Source organism: Chlorocebus sabaeus, chromosome 16, assembly GCF_047675955.1.
Source record: "Chlorocebus sabaeus isolate Y175 chromosome 16, mChlSab1.0.hap1, whole genome shotgun sequence".
NCBI lineage: Eukaryota > Metazoa > Chordata > Mammalia > Primates > Cercopithecidae > Chlorocebus > Chlorocebus sabaeus.
The window spans coordinates 57,854,581-57,875,228 of record NC_132919.1 but is presented as its reverse complement, the minus strand read 5'-3'; the positions used below and the strand labels follow the sequence as shown (position 1 = coordinate 57,875,228).

Here is a 20,648-nt window from a genome sequence, read left to right as displayed (position 1 = left end):
GCATGACTGGGCTCCAACCAAACTATATTTACAGGAAGAGGAAGTAGGCTGGATGTGGCTCATGAGTTATAGTTTGTTGACCCTTTGATTAGAAGAAAATAAGGCAATTGCACAAATAGGAGTCCATGAAGGGACTCGCAAATTGGGCAGGGATCCTGACTAGCACTTTTTATTTTGAGAACATGTTATGTTTCCATGCAACGTGCCAGGCAGTCTCTTATTTATTTTTCTATAACCTTTACCTGTAAGTAGGAATTGCTACTCTCACTTTGTAGGTGAAAACACTGAATTTCAGATAGTTTAATTAATTTCCAGGAAGACATTCAAGCAAAGTGCTATAAGAAAAAAAAAAAAATCGGGACATTACACAGAAGTGGAAGATTAATAAACTCTACATGAGATATTTTTCAAATAACTTTCTAGGACTTAAGTACAGATGAGTTAAGGAAACTGTCATCCTATTTTCTTTGTCTTGTTGTCATCATATGTTTGTTTTCTTTCTTAAGTATAGATGGTAAGAATTTACAAAAACAACCAATCATATAACAAAAAGTAGTTAAAAATATGGATTTGACTACTAGATTTAGAAGTTAAAAATATTCAGATTCAATTTCTGATTCCAGCACTTCTTAACGTAGGGAGTTTGTAATTTCATCCCCATAAAGTAAAAGTAACAACACTTCTATTTTAAACAATAGAAGATTTAGGAGGGGAAGTAGAGCAAGATGGCCAGATAGAACCCTCCAGAAATCCCCCCCTCTGCAGGAACACCAAATTGAACAACTATCCACACAGGAAGCACCTTCGTAAGAACAAAAAAATCAGGTTAGCAATCATAGTGGTTTTAACATCATATAAGGAAAGCAGCACTGGAGAGGATAGCAAAGACAGGCTTGAATTACTGACACAACTTCCCATCCCTGGCAGCAGCTGTGTGGCACAGAGAGAGAATGTCGTATGCTTGTGGGAGGGAGAGGACAGTGATTGTGGGACTTTGCATTGGAACTCAGTGTTGCCTGTCACAGTGAAAAGCAATGTAGGGCAGAATTCAGCCAGTGCCCACAGAGGGAGCATTTAGACCAGCCTTAGCCAGAGGGGAATCATTCATCCCACTACTGTGGACTAAAGTGCTCTGGGGATCGAAATAAACTTAGGACCACAGGGACTGCAATTCCTGGGCAAGTCTTGATGCTGTTCTGGGCTCAAAGCCAATGGACTTGGGGTGCAAAAGACCTAGAGAGACACCAGCTGGAGCAGCCAAGGGAGTGCCTGCTTCACTCTTCCCCCAACACCAGACAGCGCAGCTCACTGTTCCAGGGGAGACTCCCTCCTTCTGTTGAGGAGAGGAGAGAGGAGTAAATAGGATTTTGTTTTTCAACTTCCATACAAGCTCAGCCACAGCAGAACAGGATACCAGACAGAGTTCTGAGGACCCTATTCCAGGCCCTTGCTCCCAGATGACATTTTTAGACATACCCTAGGCCAGAAGGGAACCTGCTGCCTTGAAGAAAAAGAGCCAGTTCTGGCAGAATTCATCACCTCCTGACTAAAGAACTTTCGGGCCTTGAATAAACACCAGCAGTAGCCAGGCAGTATTTGCCACAGGCCTTGGGTGAGGCCCAGGGCTCTGCTGGCTTCCGGTTTGACTTAGCACATTCCCAGCTGTGATGGCCCTGGGGAGAGACTTTCTGCTGAGGAAAAGAGAGGAAAGAGTAAAGGGGACTTTGTCTTGCAGCTTAGGTACCACAGTAGAGTAGAGAGCACCCAGGTGGACTCCTGGGGTCCTGGATTCTAGGACTTGGCTCCTGGATGGCATTTCTGGACTTGCCCTAGGCCAGAGGGGAGCCCATTGCCCTGAAGGGAGCTACCCAGAACTGGCAGCATGTACTACAAGCTGCCTGAAGGCCCTTGGGCCTTGAGTGAACATCAGTGGTAGCCAGGCAGTACTCACTGTAGGCCTGAGGCAGTGGTGACTATGGGGAGAGACTCCTTCTCCTTGACGAGAGGGAAGAGAGGGAAGACTTTGTCTTCTGCTTTGGGTGTCAGCTCAGCTGCAGCAGAATACAGTGCCATGTAGATTCCTAAGATTTCTGACTCCAGGTACTTGCTCCCAGATGGCATTTCTAGACCCACCCTGGGCCATGGGGAAGCTTGCCACCATAAAGGGAAGGACACAAGCCTGGCTGTATTTGCCACCTGCTGCCTGAAGGGCCCTTGGGCTTAGAGTGAACACTGCCGGTAGCCAGGCAGTGGTCACTGCGGGCCTTGGGAAAGACCCAGTGCTGTATTGGCTTTAGATCTGACCCAGCATAATCCTAGTGGTGGTGGTCACAGGGGTGCTTGTGTCACCCTCTGCCAGCTCCAGACAACTCAATACACACACACACACACATGCACACACACGCACACACTCCATTTGGAGAAAGTTAAGGGAAGAGAACAAAAGTCTCTGCCTGGTAATCCAAAAAATTCTCCAAGAACACCAAAGTGGTACCTCTAAGAGTCTGCAAGAATCACAATGTTACTGGGTTTGAGGGTGCCCCGTAGTGCTGATACAGCTGCAATGACCAAAGACTTAGACCATAACGTTCTATTCCCTTTGAATACTTGGAAAGCCTTCCCAAGAAAGATGGGTACAAACAAGCCCAGACTGTGAAGACTAAAATAAATACCTAACTCCTCAATGCTCAGACACTGATGAACATCCACAAGCATCAAGACTATCCAAAAAAACATGACCTCACCAAATGACTAAATAAGGTACCAGGGACCAATACCAGAGTGACAAAGATACGTGACTTTTCAGACAGATAATTCAAAATAGTAGTTTTGAGGAAGTTCAAATAAATTTAAGATAACACAGAGAAGGGACTCAGAATCCTATCAGATAAATTTAACAAAGAGATTGAAATAATGTCTAAAAATCAAGCAGAAATTCTGGAGCTAAAGTATCAATTGACATACTGAAGAATGTATCAAAGTCTTTCAATAGCAGAATTGATCAAGCAGAAGAATCAATGAGCTTGAAGACAGGCTATTTGAAAATCCTCAGAAGAGACAAAAGACAAAAGAATTAAAAAAGAATGAAGCATGCCTACAAGATCTAACAAATAGCCTCCAGAGGGCAAGTATAAGAGTCATTGGCCTTAAGGAGGAGATAGAGAAAGAGATAAGGATAGAAAGTTTATTCAAGGGATAATAACAGAGAACATTCCCTGCAAATAGAAAACAAAAAAGAGCAGAAATAGATATCTTTATGTCAGACAAAGTGGAGTTCAAGACCAAAACCATAAAAAGAGAAAAAGAATGTCACTACATAATGATAAAAGGGTCAATTCAGCAAGAAGATATAACAGTTGTAAATATATATGCAACCAAAATTGGAGCACCCAGATATGTAATGCAAATGTGATTAAGGCTAAAGACAGAGAGACCCAATACAATAATAGCTGGAGACTTCAACACACTACTTTCAGCACTGGACAGATGATCCAGACTGAAAATCAAAAACATTGGACTTAATGTGCACTATAGACCAAATGGACCTAATAAATAATTATAGAACATTTTATCCAATGGCTGTGGAATACACAGTCTTCTCCTTAGCACATGGATCATTCTCAAGGATAGACGATGTGCTAGCCACAAAACAAGACTTAATTTTGTTTTTCAAATTGAAATTATACCAAATAGCTTCTCTGACCACAATAGAATAAAACTAGAAAGCAATACAAGAGGAACTTTGGAAACTATACAAACACATGGAAATTAAATAATATGTGTTAGAATGACCAGTGGGTCAAGGAAGAAATTAAGAAGGAAATTGAAAAATTTATTGAAACACATGAAAATGGAAACACAACATGCCAAAACCAATGGAATACAGTGGAAGCATTACTAAATGGAGAATTTATAGCAACAAGTGCTTATATCAAGAAGACAGAAAAACTTCAAATGAACAACCTAACGACATTTCTTAAAGAACTAGAGAAGCAAGAGCAAACCAAATCCAAAAGTCACAGAATAAAAGAAATAGTAAACATCAGAGCAGAAATAAATAAAATTGAAATGAAATAAACAATACAAAAAGTTGAAAAGTTTGAAAAGTTAAACAAAATGGACTAACTTTTAGCCAGACTAAAAAAAAAAAAAAAAGAGCAAAGACAAAAATAAATAAAATCAGAGATAAATAGGAGAAATAACAATTGATGCTACAGAAATTCGAATGATCATTAGTGGCTACTATGAGCAACTGTATGTCATTAAATTAGAAAACCTAGGAGAAATGGACAAATTCCTAGACATGTACAATCTACCAAGATTGAACCATGAAGAAATCCAAAACCTGAACATACCAATAACGACTAACAAGATTAAAGCCATAATAAAAAGTCTTCCAGCAGAGAAAAGCGAGGAACCTAATAGCTTCACTGCTGAATTCTACCAAATAGTTAAAGAATAACTAATACCAATCCTACTCAAAATTATTCTGAAAAATAGGGGAGGAGGGGATACTTTGAAACTCATTCTATGAGGCCAGTATTGCCCTGATCACCAAAGACACATCAAAAAAAGAAAACTACAGGCCAATATCACTGGAATATTGATGTGAAAATCCTCATCAAAATACTAGCAAACTGAATTCAACAACACATTAAAAAGATCATTCATCTTGGTCATGGTTGGATTTATCCCAGAGATTCAAGGATGGTTCAGTGTATGGAAATCAATGTGATACATCATATCAACAGAATAAAGGGCAAAAAAGATATGATCACTTCAACTGATGCTGAAAAAGCAATTAATAAAATTCAACATCTCTTCATGATAAAACCCTCAAAAAGCTGGGTGTAGAAGGAACATGTCTCAACAAAATAAAAGCCATATATGGCAAATGTACAGATAGTATCATACTCATTGGGGGAAAGCCTTTTCTCTAAAATCTGGAACACAACAATTATGCCCACTTTCACCATTGTTATTCAACATAGTACTGGAAGTCCTAGCTGTGGCAATCAGACAAGAGGCAGAAAAAAAGGGCATCCAAAATGGAAAGGAAGAAATCAAATCATCCTTGTAGGCAAATGATATGATCTTATATTTGAAAAATCCTAAAAACTGTATCAAAAAGCTATTAGAACTGATAAACAAAGTCAGTAAAATTGCAGGTTACAAAATCAATATACGAAAATCAATAGCATTTCTATATGCTAACAGCGAGCTAACTGAAAAAGAAATCAAGAAATTAATCCCATTGACAATAGTTACAAATAAAATAAGATATCTAGTGATAAACTTAACCAAAGAAGTAAAAGATCTCTATAGTGAAAACCATAAAACATTGATGGAAGAAATTGAAGAGGACACAAAAAAAGAAAGATATTCTATACTCATGGGTTGTAAGAATCAATATTGTTATAATGTTCATACTACCCAAAGCAATCTACTTATTCAACATAATCTCTATCAAAATACCAATGACATTCTTCACAGAATAAAAAACAAACTACTATTTAATGGAACCACAAAAGGCCCAGAATAGACAAAGCCATTCTCAGCAAAAATAACAAAACTGAAGGAATCACATCATCAGACTTCAAATTATACTACAGAGTTATAATAACCAAAACAGCATGGTACTGGCATAAAAACACACACATAGACCAATGGAACAGAATAGAGTATGCAGAAATAAATCCATACATCTACAGTAAACTCATTTTCAACAAAGGAGCAGGAACATACATTGGGGAAAGTCTCTTCAATAAATGGTGCTAAGAAAACTGGATATCCATATGCAGAAGAATAAAACTAGACTCCTGTCTCTCACTGTTTACAGATATCAAATCCAAATGGATTAAAGACTTACTTATAAGTCCTCAACCTAGGAAACTACTACAAGAAAACATTGGGGAAACTTCCCAGGGCATTGATCTGGATAAAGATTTCTCTGCCCCACAAGCAGAGGTGACCAAAGCTAAAATGGACAAATGAAATTACATCAAGTTAAAAAGCTTCTGCACGACAAAGCAAACAGTCAGTCAAGTAAAGAGACAACTCATAGAGTAGGAGAAAATATTTTCAAACTATCCATCTAACAAGTGATTAATAATCAGACTATATAAAGAGCTCAAACAACTTAATAGGAAAAAATCTGATAATCCAATTCAAAATGGACAAAATATCTGAATAGATAGTTCTCAAAAGAAGACATACAAATGACAAACAGGCATATGAAAAAGCCCTCAACACCACTGATCATCAGAGAAATGCAAATCAAAACTACAGTGAGATATCATCTTATCCCAGTTAGAATGGCTTTTATCCAGAAGAGAGGCAATAACAAATGCTGGCAAGGATGTGGAAAAAAGGGAATCATTGTACTCTGCTGATGGGAATGTAAATTAGTACAGCCACTATAGACAACGTTTGGAAGTTCCTCAAAAATCTAAAAATAGAGTTACCACACGATCCAGCAATCCCACTATTAGGTATATACCCCAAAGAAAGGAAATCAGTATGTCAAAGAAATATCTGCACTCTCATGTTTATTGATGCACCATTCACAAGCGCCAAGACTTGGAAGCAACCTAAGTGTCCATCAACAGATGGTTGGGTAAAGAAAATGTGTTACATACACACAATGGAGTACTATTCAGCCATAAAAAGAATGAGATTCTGTCATTTGCAACAACATGGATGGAATGGAGATCATTATATTAAGTGAAATAAACTAGGCACAGAAAGACAAACTTTATATGTTCTCATTCGTTTGCGAGAGCTAAAAATTAAAACAATTGATTTCATGGAGATAGAGTAGAAGGATGGTTACCAGAGGCTGGGAAGGGTAGTGGGGTTAATGGGTACGATAATATTGTTAGTAGAATGAGATCTAGTATTTGATAGCACATTCTTCACAGATTATATTACATGTGAATATAATTATATTACTGTGACATTCTTCACAGATTATATTACATGTATAATATATTAATACGACTACACAGACTATATTAATATGTGCAATATATTGTTGGATACAGTCAACATATATTAAAATAACCAAAAGAGTATAACTGGAATGTTTATAACACAAAGAAATGATTAATGCTTGAGGTGATGAATACCCCATTTATCTGGATGTTATTATTATGGACTGTATGCCTGTATCAAAATAGCTCATGTACCCCATAAATAGATACACCTACTATGTACCCATAAAATTAAAAGTTAAAAATAGAAGATTTAAGTAAAATAATGTTATCATATCTGAGTCACTCGATAAATTACAGCTAGAATATGCTGCTATTCAAAATAAAGATAATAAAATGAAGAGGATGGACAGGAGGAGAAGAACAAGAAAGAGGAAGATCTAGGAGGAGTGGAAGCAAGTAGCCGACATAAGAATATATTAACACCCTGGGTGAGAGATGAAGAAGGTGTAAAATACAAGTGCGTCAGTTGAAAAGGTGCCCTTAATATATACCTCCATTGATAAAAACTGTGTTGCAGACATAGATTTTTAAATCATATTTATCTAAATTTTTGTTGTTATATTCTCAGTATCGAAACCCTCCAGATCAATATCTCTTACATATACATACTAACTAAGTAGACACACATACGTATATATGTTTATACAAACACCTGTGTATAATAATAAAAGTTTTTCTTATGTGTTGTAATGTTTTGCTTCAAGCATCATGCCTTACACTAGACCAGTTCTCATTTACTCCCAGCCTTCTTAAGTGGCCTTACCTTAAGTGATATCCAATCCCCCATTTTTTCTTTAGAAACAAAGAAGAACCCGCACACTTTAGCTTCCCTTGGGAGAGAAATACTTTCCTGTCTGAAAAAGAAGAAGAGCAAAGAAGAAAGTTTGTTAAAAAGTGGCCCATTCATTTCCAAGAAAAGACAGGTAATCATCTATATAATCAAACTTTAATTCAGGAGCTTCTGTGGTTTTAAACGCAGGGCTTGATAACGACTCAATGAAATAGATACATTTTAATCTCGTTTACATACCGTGTTTTGCAATCCATCCCATCAGGGAGGTTAAATTTTGTGGATATATGTGCTAATGTAGAAAATTATCCCATTATATGTTTTAACAGATGAAACATTAAAAATCATTTGAATATTTCAAGTGGATTTCCCTCAATTCTGAGTAAAAGGATTGATCTCTTAGAATCTAAACTTCACTTAGTTTTCAATAAACGAGTTTCCTGGCAGATCATGCTTCTATGTGACCAAATTATACAAAATTCTACAAGATACACTGAAATGGTTGCAAGAGGCTTTGTGTCCAGGTCAAATTACCACCAGCCGTTCAATTTACCAGATACAGCTAGATTGCCGAATTACAAAATATAACTGTTCAGAGAACAATCCATATTTTTGAGATCTCTTAAAAGTCCTCCTCAGGGTACTTAACAGAAACCAGTGATTACCTGCCAGGATGTCAGCCTCATCCATGAACTGGGTACTGAAGAGGATCACGCGGTCTGTTTTGCGTTCTTTCAGAAGGTTCCATACTTGATGTCTTGAAAAGGGATCCAATCCAGCAGTTGGTTCATCCAACAGGAAAATCTATAAACGAGGAAAGTATGTAAAGCGGGTTTCCACAAAGGTGAAGTTCTTCCAGAAAACAACGCAAAAACCATATTGATTATATTTAACAGAATATTATGGTTAGGATTTAGATACTCTATTTAATGTTCTATTATGAATATTTTATAGTACATGTTCTTTGCAAATAAAATATTTGAACGATTACCAAAAGTTCCTATTTTTTAAAATTTGAATTCACCTGCAAATTCAGAGTGACTCACCTGAGGCTCTCCTAAAATGGCAATCCCAAAGGTTAGCTTTCTTTTCCGTCCACCACTTAAGTTTTGAGCAAGAACATCCTGAATATTTTTCATTTCCAATTCCAGCAAAACTCTCTGTATCTAACCAAAAGACAGTATTTATGTCATACACCAAAATTTATTCCTTTTTAAAAAATGTATAAATATAAGGCTGTAAAGTGTAAATGGTTAAAAGCACAAACACTGGGCCAGGTGCAGTGGCTCACGCCTGTAGTCTCAGCACTTTGGGAGGCCGAGGTGGGCAGATCACGAGGTGAGGAGTTCGATACCAGCCTGGCCAACATGGTGAAACCTCGTCTCTACTAAAAATACAAAAATTAGCCAAGCATGGTGGTGCGTGCCTGTAATCCCAGCTATTCAGGAGGCTGAGGCAGGAGAATCGCTTGTACCTGGGAGGCACAAGTTACAGTGAGCCGATATAGGGTCACTGCACTCCAGCCTGGGCGACAAGAACAAAACTCTGTCTCAAAAAAAAAAAGCACAAAGACTGGAGCCAAACTTCCCGGGTTTGAATGTCACGCACATTAACTAGTAAGTTGGTCAAGCTACTTGCTCTCTTGAACCACATGTATAAGATAGGGATAATAATAGCACCTATCTTATAGGGTTGCTATGAAGAATAAATGATTTATTAGATTAAAAGTTAAGGATATGCTTGGCACATTGTAAATTGTATGCAATGTTAGCTATTGTTTAAATTGGATTTTCTTGTCCAACAATTGTACAACGATTTGCACACAAATAATTTAAAATTAAAACACAGTGCAAACAGGTTTTAATAATCTCATTTTGACCAACACATTAACTCTAACACATTTATGTACCTCTTTTTTTTTTTTTTTTTGAGATGGCGTCTCACTCTGTCACCCAGGCAGGAGTGCAGTGGCTCAATCTCCGCTCACTGCAAGCTCCGCCTCCCGGGTTCACGCCTTTCTCCTGCCTCTGCCTCCTGACTATCTGGGACTACAGGCACCCACCACCATGCCCGGCTAATCTTTTTGTATTTTTAGTAGAGACGGGGTTTCACCGTGTTAGCCAGGATGGTCTTGATCTCCTGATCTCGTGATCCATCAGCCTCGGCCTCCCAAAGTGCTGGGATTACAGGCATGAGCCACTGTGCCCAGCTATTTATGTACCTCTTTATCCACTTCTTGTGGCAGAATCCCTTTTATTTTAGCAAAGAGTCTGAGGTTTTCTCTCACAGTGAGGAAGTCAAATTGCACATTGGATTGTGGGCAAACTCCAGTCAGCTTGCTGAGATTTTCTAGGTCAGCCACTTCTGAAAGCTTATTGTTATAGATGGTTACTGAACCTGTAACAAAGGAAAAGTGAATATCAAGATAAGGCTTAAGATATTTCTTAATAAAATCACTGATAATTAAATGTTGTATGTATGACTTTATCTTCATAGTTTATACAATTCAGGCATTAGAAACTTCTACTTTAGTTGCATAGTATACTGAAAAACTGTTTCCATCTGCAGCTTTTCCCATCAAGGTGTAGTCTCTTTGTCTACCCCTCACATTTAGCTTTGCCTGTATACCCCGTAGGATGCTAGCAAATGTGATACAAGCAGAGTCTGATGAAGAGCTTCTACCTAGTGATTTGTCTTTGCTTGCTGCTGGGATCATGTGGATCATTGGGTGAAGAATCCTAGTGGGCCTTCTGGAAGATGTATTTCCATGTGGGAAGAGACACACAACCATCCTAACAGAAGTCCCAGATATGTGAGTGAGGCCATGGTAAATCATCCAGCCCCAGTCACTTTGGTCCAGAATAGAAAAACTGCCCAGTCAACCCACAGAATCATGGGGAGCAATAAGACATGAAATCAACTTAAATGTCTATCAAAGACAGGCTAGATAAAGAAAATGGGGGTACGTATATACCATGGAATATTATGCAGCTATAAAAAAGAACGAGATCATATCTTTTGCGGGAACTTGGGTGGAGCTGGAGGCTATCATCTTTAGCAAACTAATGCAGGAACAGAAAATGAAATACTATATGTTCTCACTTATAAGAGGAAGCTAAATGATAAGAACTTATGAACACAAAAAAGCAAATAACAGACACTGGGGTTTACTTAATGAGGGAGGGTTGAAGGAGGGAGAGGAGCAGAAAAGATAACTATTGGGTACTGGGCTTAATATCTGGTTCATGTAATAATATGTGTAACAAACCCCCATGACATGTGTTTATCTATGTAACAAAACTTCACATGCACCCCCAAACCTAAAATAAAAATTAAAAAAAATTTTTTAAAAACCTTATTGCTAAAAGAAAAAAAGAAAAGAGAAAAGAGCTGAAAGATACAAGCTGGAATGCCAAATGGTAACTAATGACCATGAAAATAATTATTATGAAGTACTCAGATTCCATATGCAGTATACCAATTAAATATTACATACTTCTGTAGAATATTACTATTAAATGAAATTCAGTTTTTTCCTAGATAGGTGTGTTTGTGATTAACACTTGAAAGAACTTTATATTAACAGCTGATTTATTTGTCAGTTGACTTTGAAAACAAACTAGTTTGTACCTTTGGTGGGAGTAGACAACCCACTAAGAATGTTTAGCAGTGTTGACTTTCCAGCTCCACTGTGACCAAGTATTGCAGTGATTTGGCCTTCGTAAATGTCAAATACCAGATCTAGGAAGAAAAAAGGAAAGGAAAGAAAGATAAGATAAAGGGATGAAAAAAAGAGGTGGAGAAAAAGGAAGAAAAACAATTAAAACCACAGACAAAATTCTATATGGAGCCAGTGAATCATTATTTATTTCCTTGAATGGTTGTCTTTTCTATATATAAATATAGTGAGTTGTTAAATTCAAAATAAAACATTAAAAGTTCCCTCTATAAACTTATTTCTCAAAATAGCTTCTTTTGAAATTTTGAAATGACTTAGTTTAAATGAATGAAACATGTCTATATAATAGGTTCATTGACATTTCCTGCATATGGTAGGTCAATGTTAGTATTTATTAAATGGAAGAATAGATGAATGGTAAATTATTACATGACTAAAATTCCTTTGAGGTAAGTGACATTTTCACACAAAAGAAAAACATACGGTATCTACCAATAGCTTTTGGATTACAGAAGACAAACTTGAGTTTGTAGGAAAAAAAAAAAAAAACCCAGAATATCCTTAGACTACCTCAATATTACCCAGTATTGATTCTAAATACATCTGTATCTAAAACATATTCATTTTTTTCTAACTTTTATAAAGTAGAAGCAATATGTTAGAAAAAAAATATTATGTAGTTCAAATAACTCTTTTTCAAGCCTGAAATACCGCCACTGATTACTCACTGAAAGTGAAACTGAATTAAAATCAGGAAATCAATATTAATACAATAAATATTTTCTCTCTCTCTCTCTCTCTTTTTTTTTTTTTGTTTACCTTTCAAGGCTTCTATTTTATCAGGTTTTCCTTTATATTCTTTTGTAACATTTCTGATTCTGAAAAAAAAGAAAAGATATTTCAAAGTGACAGTTTCCTACAGTTTGTAATTTCCAGTTTGGTAGACAGGATTGGATGAATCTTATCTTCAGGGTACATGAAGATCTAGGTCTTCACTCTCACGCAGTCATAGTTGTATGATAGAATCAGCTAGAATACTGCTTGCCAACCCTGTTTGCACATTGGCATCGCATGAGGAGTTATAAGAATTTAACTGTGCTTGGGACCTATAAGCAAAGGTTCCATAGATTGGGGTATAAGCTAATATTAGTATTGGAGAACAGGATCACCTCTAAGTTGCAAAGCTAAGGAAGCTAGACCAAGAGATGACATGGACATCAGGTACCCAAAGGCTCCTGTGAACCACTGGCACAGGTTGGAAAGATCTTTGGCTATCCTGATTCAAGGTCTCCAAGGGTTCATTAAGAGCTACAGTAAGAAAGACAATCAATGTATCATAATAGCAAGAGCATGAGGTTCACAGTACTGCCCACCTAAGCTTATCCCATTACAACCACCTAGGGCTTTGTTACCTTAACCAACGTATTTATTCCAGGTCATGAAGTTTCAGGTTTCACAACCTGAAAATTTGCAGGGCTTTAGGACTGTGTTGGAAGGTAAATGAAATATTTCATCTTGCATGTACAGTGCATGTAAGATGACATTGGTTACATGGTGATGATGGCTATAGAAAGGAATGAAATAAAGGAATGAAATTAACTTATGCTGGGTACTATTATAGGTCTGGAATCCGAGGCCCTTAAATCTGCATGGTTTTATTTGACCAGGTAAGTGTATAATCCATAAGCCAAATCAAATTTATGTTTCTTATTTTATCATCTACTATTCATAAAATATTCAGTCTCTATTAATATAAAGCTGTTTAATTAGATTTTTTTTTTATTTTTTTGAGGGAGGGTCTTGCTCTATCATCCAGGCTGGAGTGCAGTGGCACAATATCGGCTCACTGCAACCTCTGCCTCCTGGGCTCAAGTGATTCTTGGGCCTTAGCCTCCCAAGTAGCTGGGATTACTGGTGTGCACCACCATGCTTGGCTAATTTTTGTGTTTTTAGTGGAGACCGGGTTTTGCCATGTTGCCCAAGCTGGTCTCAAACTCCTGAGCTGAAGTGATCCATCCGCCTCAGCCTCCCAAAGTGTTGGGATTACAGATAAGAGCCACCAGTCCTGGCCAAAGCTTTTAATTAGATATTCTTATTTTTAATTCCATTTTACCATCATTCCATAGCACCTATAATTGGGCAAGGTGTTAAAGAGATCAAAGAGGAACAAAAAGAAACATACAAACACATCGAAGAAAGCCACTGTTTTGCTCTGAGCTGCTCTGCTAGACTAAACCTAGCTTAGTTATGGAACAAACGAAAATATGGAAGATAAATATGGAACAAGCTAAAATAACAAAATGAAATAGCCTCTTTAGAAGTTCAGCAACCTGGGATAATCTGAGACATTTCACAGGGGGCTGGCACAGGCTGGTCATTGCGATGAGTATGACTTGGATAGTCAGGGATCTTAAGGATTTTCTTCCTATTTTCTCATATCTAGAAATAAAAGTCACCAGCACCAAACAAAATGGACATTTTATTGTCACACAGAATGAGATAAGCTTAACTCTGAAGGGCGCCTCTTCCTGAATTCCCTTTGTATCTACCTCTAGGCCTTTTCTTTGTCCTTCTTTCTTACTCTTTCATCTTCTTTTAAAGGACAAAAAATAGAAGAAAAATGAGAAGTTCAAAAAGTGGAGAAAAAAGGCCAGGCACGGTGGCTCATGCCTGTAATCCCAGCACTTTGTGAGGCCGAGGCAGGCAGATCACCTGAGGTCGGGTGTTTGAGACCAGCCTGACCAAAACGGAGAAACCCCATCTCTACTAAAAATACAAAACTAGCTGGGCATGGTGATGCATGCCTATAATCCTAGCTACTTGGGAGGCTGAGGCAGGAGAATTGCTTGAACCCAGGAGGCAGAGGTTGTGGTGAGCTAAGATCGTGTCATTGCACTCCAGCCTGGACAACAAGAGCGAAACTCCTTCTCAAAAAAAAAAAAAAAAAAAAAAAAAAAGGAGAGAAAAAGGAGACAGATGAGGTGAGGACAAAGAATGAATGACTGAGACCTAGTAAAGCAACGAGGGAGGCTGAGGATGAAGAGAAACAAATAAAAGACTGAATCCAAGCAAGGGTTTTGCTGAATTATCTTAGCTGGTAAAATTTAAGCTTTTATTTAGTGTGAATGTCAACAATGTTAGGCTGTAAGGGGTTGGTAAAGGGATCTTTCTTTGAACTCGAGGTGGAAAGTGATAGAAGCAGCGTAGGTGAGGACAGGTGGGAACTGTCTACAGAGCACAAAAGGGAAAACTGCTTGCCTCAGGTGCTAACTCTTAGCTTCCTGCCTTTTTTGCCCTGTTCTCCACCTGTGGCCTTATTACCTAATGGCTTCTTTCCCATGGAATTCTGGAGGCACTGGTTCAAAAGAGTCGTGAGATGAGGGATCGGCATCCATTTCATCTTCAAGGGCCATATGATCAGCCTTTTGTGTTTGAGACCAAAATGAGGACTTCAGGAAAAACAAAGGTGAACGTCGATGTCCATATTCATCTACATGGCCAGAAGACAAATATTGGTTCAATCACCACGTTAGGGAGAGAGAGTCACAGTAATGATACATGGCAATGCAGCCCCTTTGTCGCTAAACCTGAACATACGGTCAACACCAGGTAATGCACGTTTTGACACATGTAGCTTCATAAGGAAAAAAAAAAAAATTACCAGATGTCTCTATTATAATAGATCCTATAGGAAGCAATGAAAATGTGATTTTTAAATATTTCAAAAGGAATTTAAAAAAATGTTTTAGAATTTCTTAACCTCAAGAAAGACAGATTGAATTGTTAATGTAAGATATGCAGGCATGCTGAATTCTGTCTGGAAGACCAGGTGTCATTACATAGGCAAAGAAAGAAGAAATTGAGAAAGACTATTGGATACCTTAAAAAAACAAAACAAAACAAAACAAAAACCAAGAGAAGATAGAATAGGATTTAAAAAAAGTAAATGACACATTTGTAAGAAAGAAAAAGAACACGATAAAATAATTAATTGAAACTTAAAGTGAATACTTTTAAAGCTATTTTGTATTTCTGCTTTATTTCATCCCCAAAACATAATTTTTCTCTTAAGCAAATTTATGATCTGCTTTAAAGACATATTACTCATAAACATCTTGCTGGAAACGAATCCAGCTGTTATTAGTATTCTATCATCACTTCTGTTTTTCTTCATATTAGGAAACATTATGAAACGGAAGAATCATGCTTCACTGGTATTCTCCAACTGACCTCCACTGTAAGGTTATGGGTTTTCAAACTTCTGTGTACTTCTCACATGTTCAGTCCTTCATTCATGCAATAAATATCTTACACTCTTTCTATACCTGTCATATTGTATGTTGTTAGTACCTATCTCTCCCTTTTGACAAAAGAAAAATCTAGCAAATAAAAGCATGCCACCATAACTAGATACCTTCTGCCACCAGATTTACCATGAAATTATTCTGTCATTTTATCCAGTTAATTTTTCTGTCATTCATATTTATTATCTTTGAAAGCATTTTGAACACAGTCACCTCTGGTCTTAAATTCAAGCTTAGTGAGCAGATAACAACTAGGAGGAAAATGGAACAACTCACTTATTTGGACGAAATAAATTTTCTGGTTATAATAATAAAATACTATGCTTTTGAAATTGGAAAAAGCATGGATGTGAAAGATATTTTTGTGATATAATGTTAAGTAAAAAATAAAATGCAGACATGAAAATGTAACAATATGTGATATAACTTGATAAAACATATACAAAGAGAATATTTAAAGTAATATCATTAGAATATGTTTGAAACAAGGACTAAAAAAAGATGGACTATATCACATAATGCACATCAAAATAAACTTTAAATTCGTTAGAGAAAACAATTACCTAAGAGGATACTAATAAGCAATTGTAAAGACAGTGACATCTGTTTGTGGATCCACTGAGAATAAACACATTGGGAAAACAAACAAAAATGAAAAATAATACAACCAGAATGTTTTATTAAGTAGAAAGAGAAAAGGAAGAATTAGTAAGTACGAGGGTCACAAGAGTAAATTTCCTGAACTACACAGCACACCAGGGATATACAGTATGATAGAAACACAAAAAACAGTCAATGAGATTTTGCCATAAAAACAAAAGTGGAACAGAGAAAATTTGTTTAAGTATGTGTCTTAAATAAGCAATGTTAACAAGAGGTAGAGAGGCTTAAAATATTAGTAGGCAAAAAAGTAATTTTTCTAATCAGTTATGTAATTTTTACCTCTACTGGAAAAAAATCAAACGAAAATAGACCATATTCAAACAATTCTAATTGTATAAGTGTGCTAGCCAACAATAGTGGATGCTGACATCTTTTGTTCTGGGTTCTTTTAAAAGGCAGAGACAGTAATTCTTAAAGGATTATCTCAACAACAACAAAAACAAAAACAAAAACAAACACAAAAACAAAACAGGATGAATTTCCTGCCTCAAGATGTGGCTTTCTGTCTTCCTGCTCACCCTTTCCCTTCTTCTCTTTCCACAAGTGTGTATTCATTGCTTTTTGAATAAAGGGCCCTTGGCATACTGTCTTAAATAAATAGAAAATGCAGAAGGGAGAATTAGGCCCTGCCTTTGGTTATAAAAGGAGGGAGAAAAAAGTGAAGCAAGCCGGACATTGCGGCTCATGCCTGTAATCCCAGCACTTTGGGAGGCCGAGGCGGGTGGATTACCTGAGGTCAGGAGTTCGAGACCAGCCTGATCAACATGGTGAAACCTCGTCTCTACTAAAAATAGACAAATTAGCTGGGCATGGTGGCACACATCTGTAATCCCAGTTACTTGGGAAGCTGAGGCAGGAGAACTGTCTGAGCTGAAAGACAGAGGTTTCAGTGAGCCAAGATTGTGCCACTGCAATCCAGCCTGGCTGACAGAGGAAGACTCTGTCTCAAAAAAAAAAAAAAAAAAAAAAAGTGAAGCACGCAAGTATCTACTGAGTCTCTAGGGTGCATCAGACACAGTGGTGGGTACTTAAATTTCATCTGTGAACAAAACAAATCCCTGCTTTTGTGAAACTCATATTCTTGTATGTTGCAAGGTGATACAAATGAAAATTTATGATATATTGGCTCTCCTATTGTGAAATTCTGGGGAGATTTTTTAAAATGTAGATGCATTGATTAATTAAATCAGAATCTCTTCAGGTTGAACTGGGCTTAGAATTGCTTTAAAATTCTTCACATGATTCTGTTGTCCAGCCAGAGCTCAGAACCATTGAGCTAAACAGTTAGACATAAGCAGCTATAAATGTCCATGATTACCAGACTTGTTTAGGAACTATCTTTCTAAGATCTCCTTAAAAAAAAAAAAAAAAAAAAGAAGGTTTATACTTAGAGTAAAGTGAAGTTCAAGTGAAGGTTAGTGATTCTATAAACAAAATTCAGGCTTTAGTTCTGACAAGTCAAGTAGTGAGAAAGAAATGAAGAAATAATTTGGCCAGTGGCGACGAGATTTTTCCTCCCTTTCCTGTTGATACACAAAGTAGTCCTTAAAATATAAATACTGTGTGTATTAGGAGATTTGTTTTCAGAAATACAATTATTTAAATGATATTTGATTTTAATCATATCACTACTCACTTGGCAAAATTTTTTCTAAGTAAATCGCCAGCGCCAGATAGAGGCAAGTATCAAATGCCAACATGAAATTTGTTGCTACAATGATATTTGAGCCGTCCAATGGATGAGGAAATGCATTAGAATTCAAATCATAGTCCAAGTGTAAAAGCTGAAAATTGAAAAGTAATGAAGGGAAATTAGGTTTAAGGTTTATATTTAAACAGTTAGGTTTAGCATAGGAATAAAAGGACTACTAGCTGCCTCGTACTGAGAATAGAGTTATATAGGGAGATTACCTCCTTTACGGTTCTCAAATTTATGCCTTGGAAGGCATGGACATATGAGCAACTAGAATGCAATTTAGTAATTGCTATGACAAAAATATGTTCCAAATGAAATTGAAACATTAGGAGGAAGTAGGGAAGTATGGGAAGAGATTACATTTGAGATGGAACTCAGATGAACTTTTACCAAATAGGACACAGTCAAAAGATGTGGTGATCCATGTAGACTGGTGGCATGAGGGAGAATTTCTGGGCAAAAGGCACTGGTGTGTTTAAGGAGAGCCAGAAGTGGGCTCGTCTATGATGTTCAAGTTAATGAGCTCTTTATAATTAATAATCCTTTTGTTAAACACTAAATAATGGATATTTAATGGTTGACATTTCCATTTAATTAGAAGGCAAGGGGAATTCAATAAAGAATCATTTAAACAGAAAAGACATTTTATGAACAGAAACATAATTTACTAATGAATTTTCCAGATGTTTTAAATTTTCAATTTAATTTAATGATTTTTAATCATGTATTCTCTTCAATTACTAGGTAAAAATATGAACTGGGATAGTTATTTAGAATTAGATTTGCAATAAGTCCATATTTAATTAATAGCCTAAGAAACTACTTTATATTGCCTTTAAATAATTATATGTTGATCCTCTTTTTTTCACTTTCTAAATGTCTTATTTTGCTTGGCTAAATAATTTCAAAGCTTTTAAAAGTTCTGTCTTTGCAACTTTACAACAGCCTTTGCTAGAATTTTAAGCCTTACAATGCTGAATTTGTAAATGATTACTTCCAGTCTACTGAATTCCAGAGAGGACAGATGTTTCAGAAATATCATTAGTAGACATTCAGATGGTGTCTCACCTGGGCCATTCCAAGCATGAAGGCAAAGGGACTAAGCAAGCTTAAAATCCACTCCAAGGATGCAGGAAGGTATCTGTACAGTGCTGTGAATCCCAGACTGCCCCAAAAGACAGTGAGGAGGAACACGACCAGGCCAGTGAGGAAAGATTTCTTTACCAAGATGCTCATTAAGAAAGCCAAAGCTATCTAAAACGAGAGAAGATCTAGTTGGCTTATATTTCTCTAACATTATTACTAGCATAATAAAATTGATATACAAAATTATAGTTATTATTTTGTGTATATAACAGTTGCATATTATAGTTATTATTTTGTATATAACATACAAAACTATGTTCTGCAAATTGCACTAAAAATTGACATTACAAAATACCTCAAATCAAATTATACCTGTTTATAGATTTTTCACATGCAAGCAGAGTAGACAGAAAAAAGAGGCATATAGAGTAATCAATCGGAAACAAATACTTAAGTTTTAGGCTATGAGGTGGATAGAGAGATATTTCATTCACTAACTCACCAAAGACAATCCATACAGGAGAAAGAGGCTGAAGACCACCATGAAGCCAGACAAAATGATAAACAGTGTAGATTTTATAACAAGTGTCAAGAAAAGGGCCATAATGAAGATGAAACCAGCATAGAGCAAACCCCAGGAGAGCCTAATGTGGAAACAAAATGTTATTTTAATATTTTATGTTCACTTGAAAAGAAAACCTGAAATGGATTCTTTTTTTTTTTTTTTTTTTTGAGACGGAGTCTCGATGTCACCCAGGCTGGAGTGCGGTGGCGCCATCTCGGCTCTCTGCAAGCTCCGCCTCCCGGGTTCCCGCCATTCTCCTGCCTCAGCCTCCCGAGTAGCTGGGACTACAGGCACCCGCCACCATGCCTGGATAATTTTTTGTATTTTTTGGGAGAGACGGAGTTTCACCTTGTTAGCCAGGATCGTCTCAATCTCCTGACCTCATGATCCACCCGTCTTGGCCTCCCAAAGTGCTGGGATTGCAGACGTGAGCCACCGCGCCCGGCCCTGAAATGGATTCTAACGTAACTTTTCATTCACTTATTCATCCATTCATTCTCTCTTTCAACAGGTATTTATTGGGTATTCTAAGATACATAAATACACGGTAAAAGTTTTGGGCAGAATTCTTTAGGAATTAGGAATATTCTTTGGGAATTAGGAATTGTTTTTCCTAGAACTGATTTCAGAAATACATTCACACATACATGCACATTGTTCTACGGGGTGGCGGCGGGGGGAGGAATTAGGTTTCCAGTCTAATCGATTTTGGATCGAACAATTTATTCGCTGCATTCTTGCTCTGTAACCTTGGGCGACCTCTGTAACCACCCTATTATTCCTTTATTTCTCTGGACACCAGGAATAACACTGCAACCGTGGGCTCAGTAAGATGATGGCTGTGTAAGGCACTGTCTTAATACAGGGTAG

The 20,648-nt window shown here is 37.0% G+C and overlaps 1 protein-coding gene across 2 annotated transcripts in view; it reads right to left on the bottom strand.

Annotated features, from left to right (window-relative positions):
- ABCA8 (ATP binding cassette subfamily A member 8) overlaps nt 1-20,648 on the bottom strand; it is a 79,219-nt gene that overhangs the window by 37,313 nt on the left and 21,258 nt on the right. For both annotated transcript variants that reach the window (XM_008011982.3, XM_008011983.3), the window contains exons 7-16: nt 19,716-19,857; nt 19,196-19,381; nt 18,068-18,215; nt 14,786-14,954; nt 12,284-12,342; nt 11,416-11,526; nt 10,007-10,182; nt 8,832-8,951; nt 8,451-8,589; nt 7,759-7,849 (exon numbers count right to left, since the gene is read on the bottom strand). In XM_008011982.3, the coding sequence (XP_008010173.2) occupies nt 7,759-7,849; nt 8,451-8,589; nt 8,832-8,951; nt 10,007-10,182; nt 11,416-11,526; nt 12,284-12,342; nt 14,786-14,954; nt 18,068-18,215; nt 19,196-19,381; nt 19,716-19,857 (1,341 nt within the window). The remainder of the gene's footprint in view (nt 1-7,758; nt 7,850-8,450; nt 8,590-8,831; nt 8,952-10,006; nt 10,183-11,415; nt 11,527-12,283; nt 12,343-14,785; nt 14,955-18,067; nt 18,216-19,195; nt 19,382-19,715; nt 19,858-20,648) is intronic.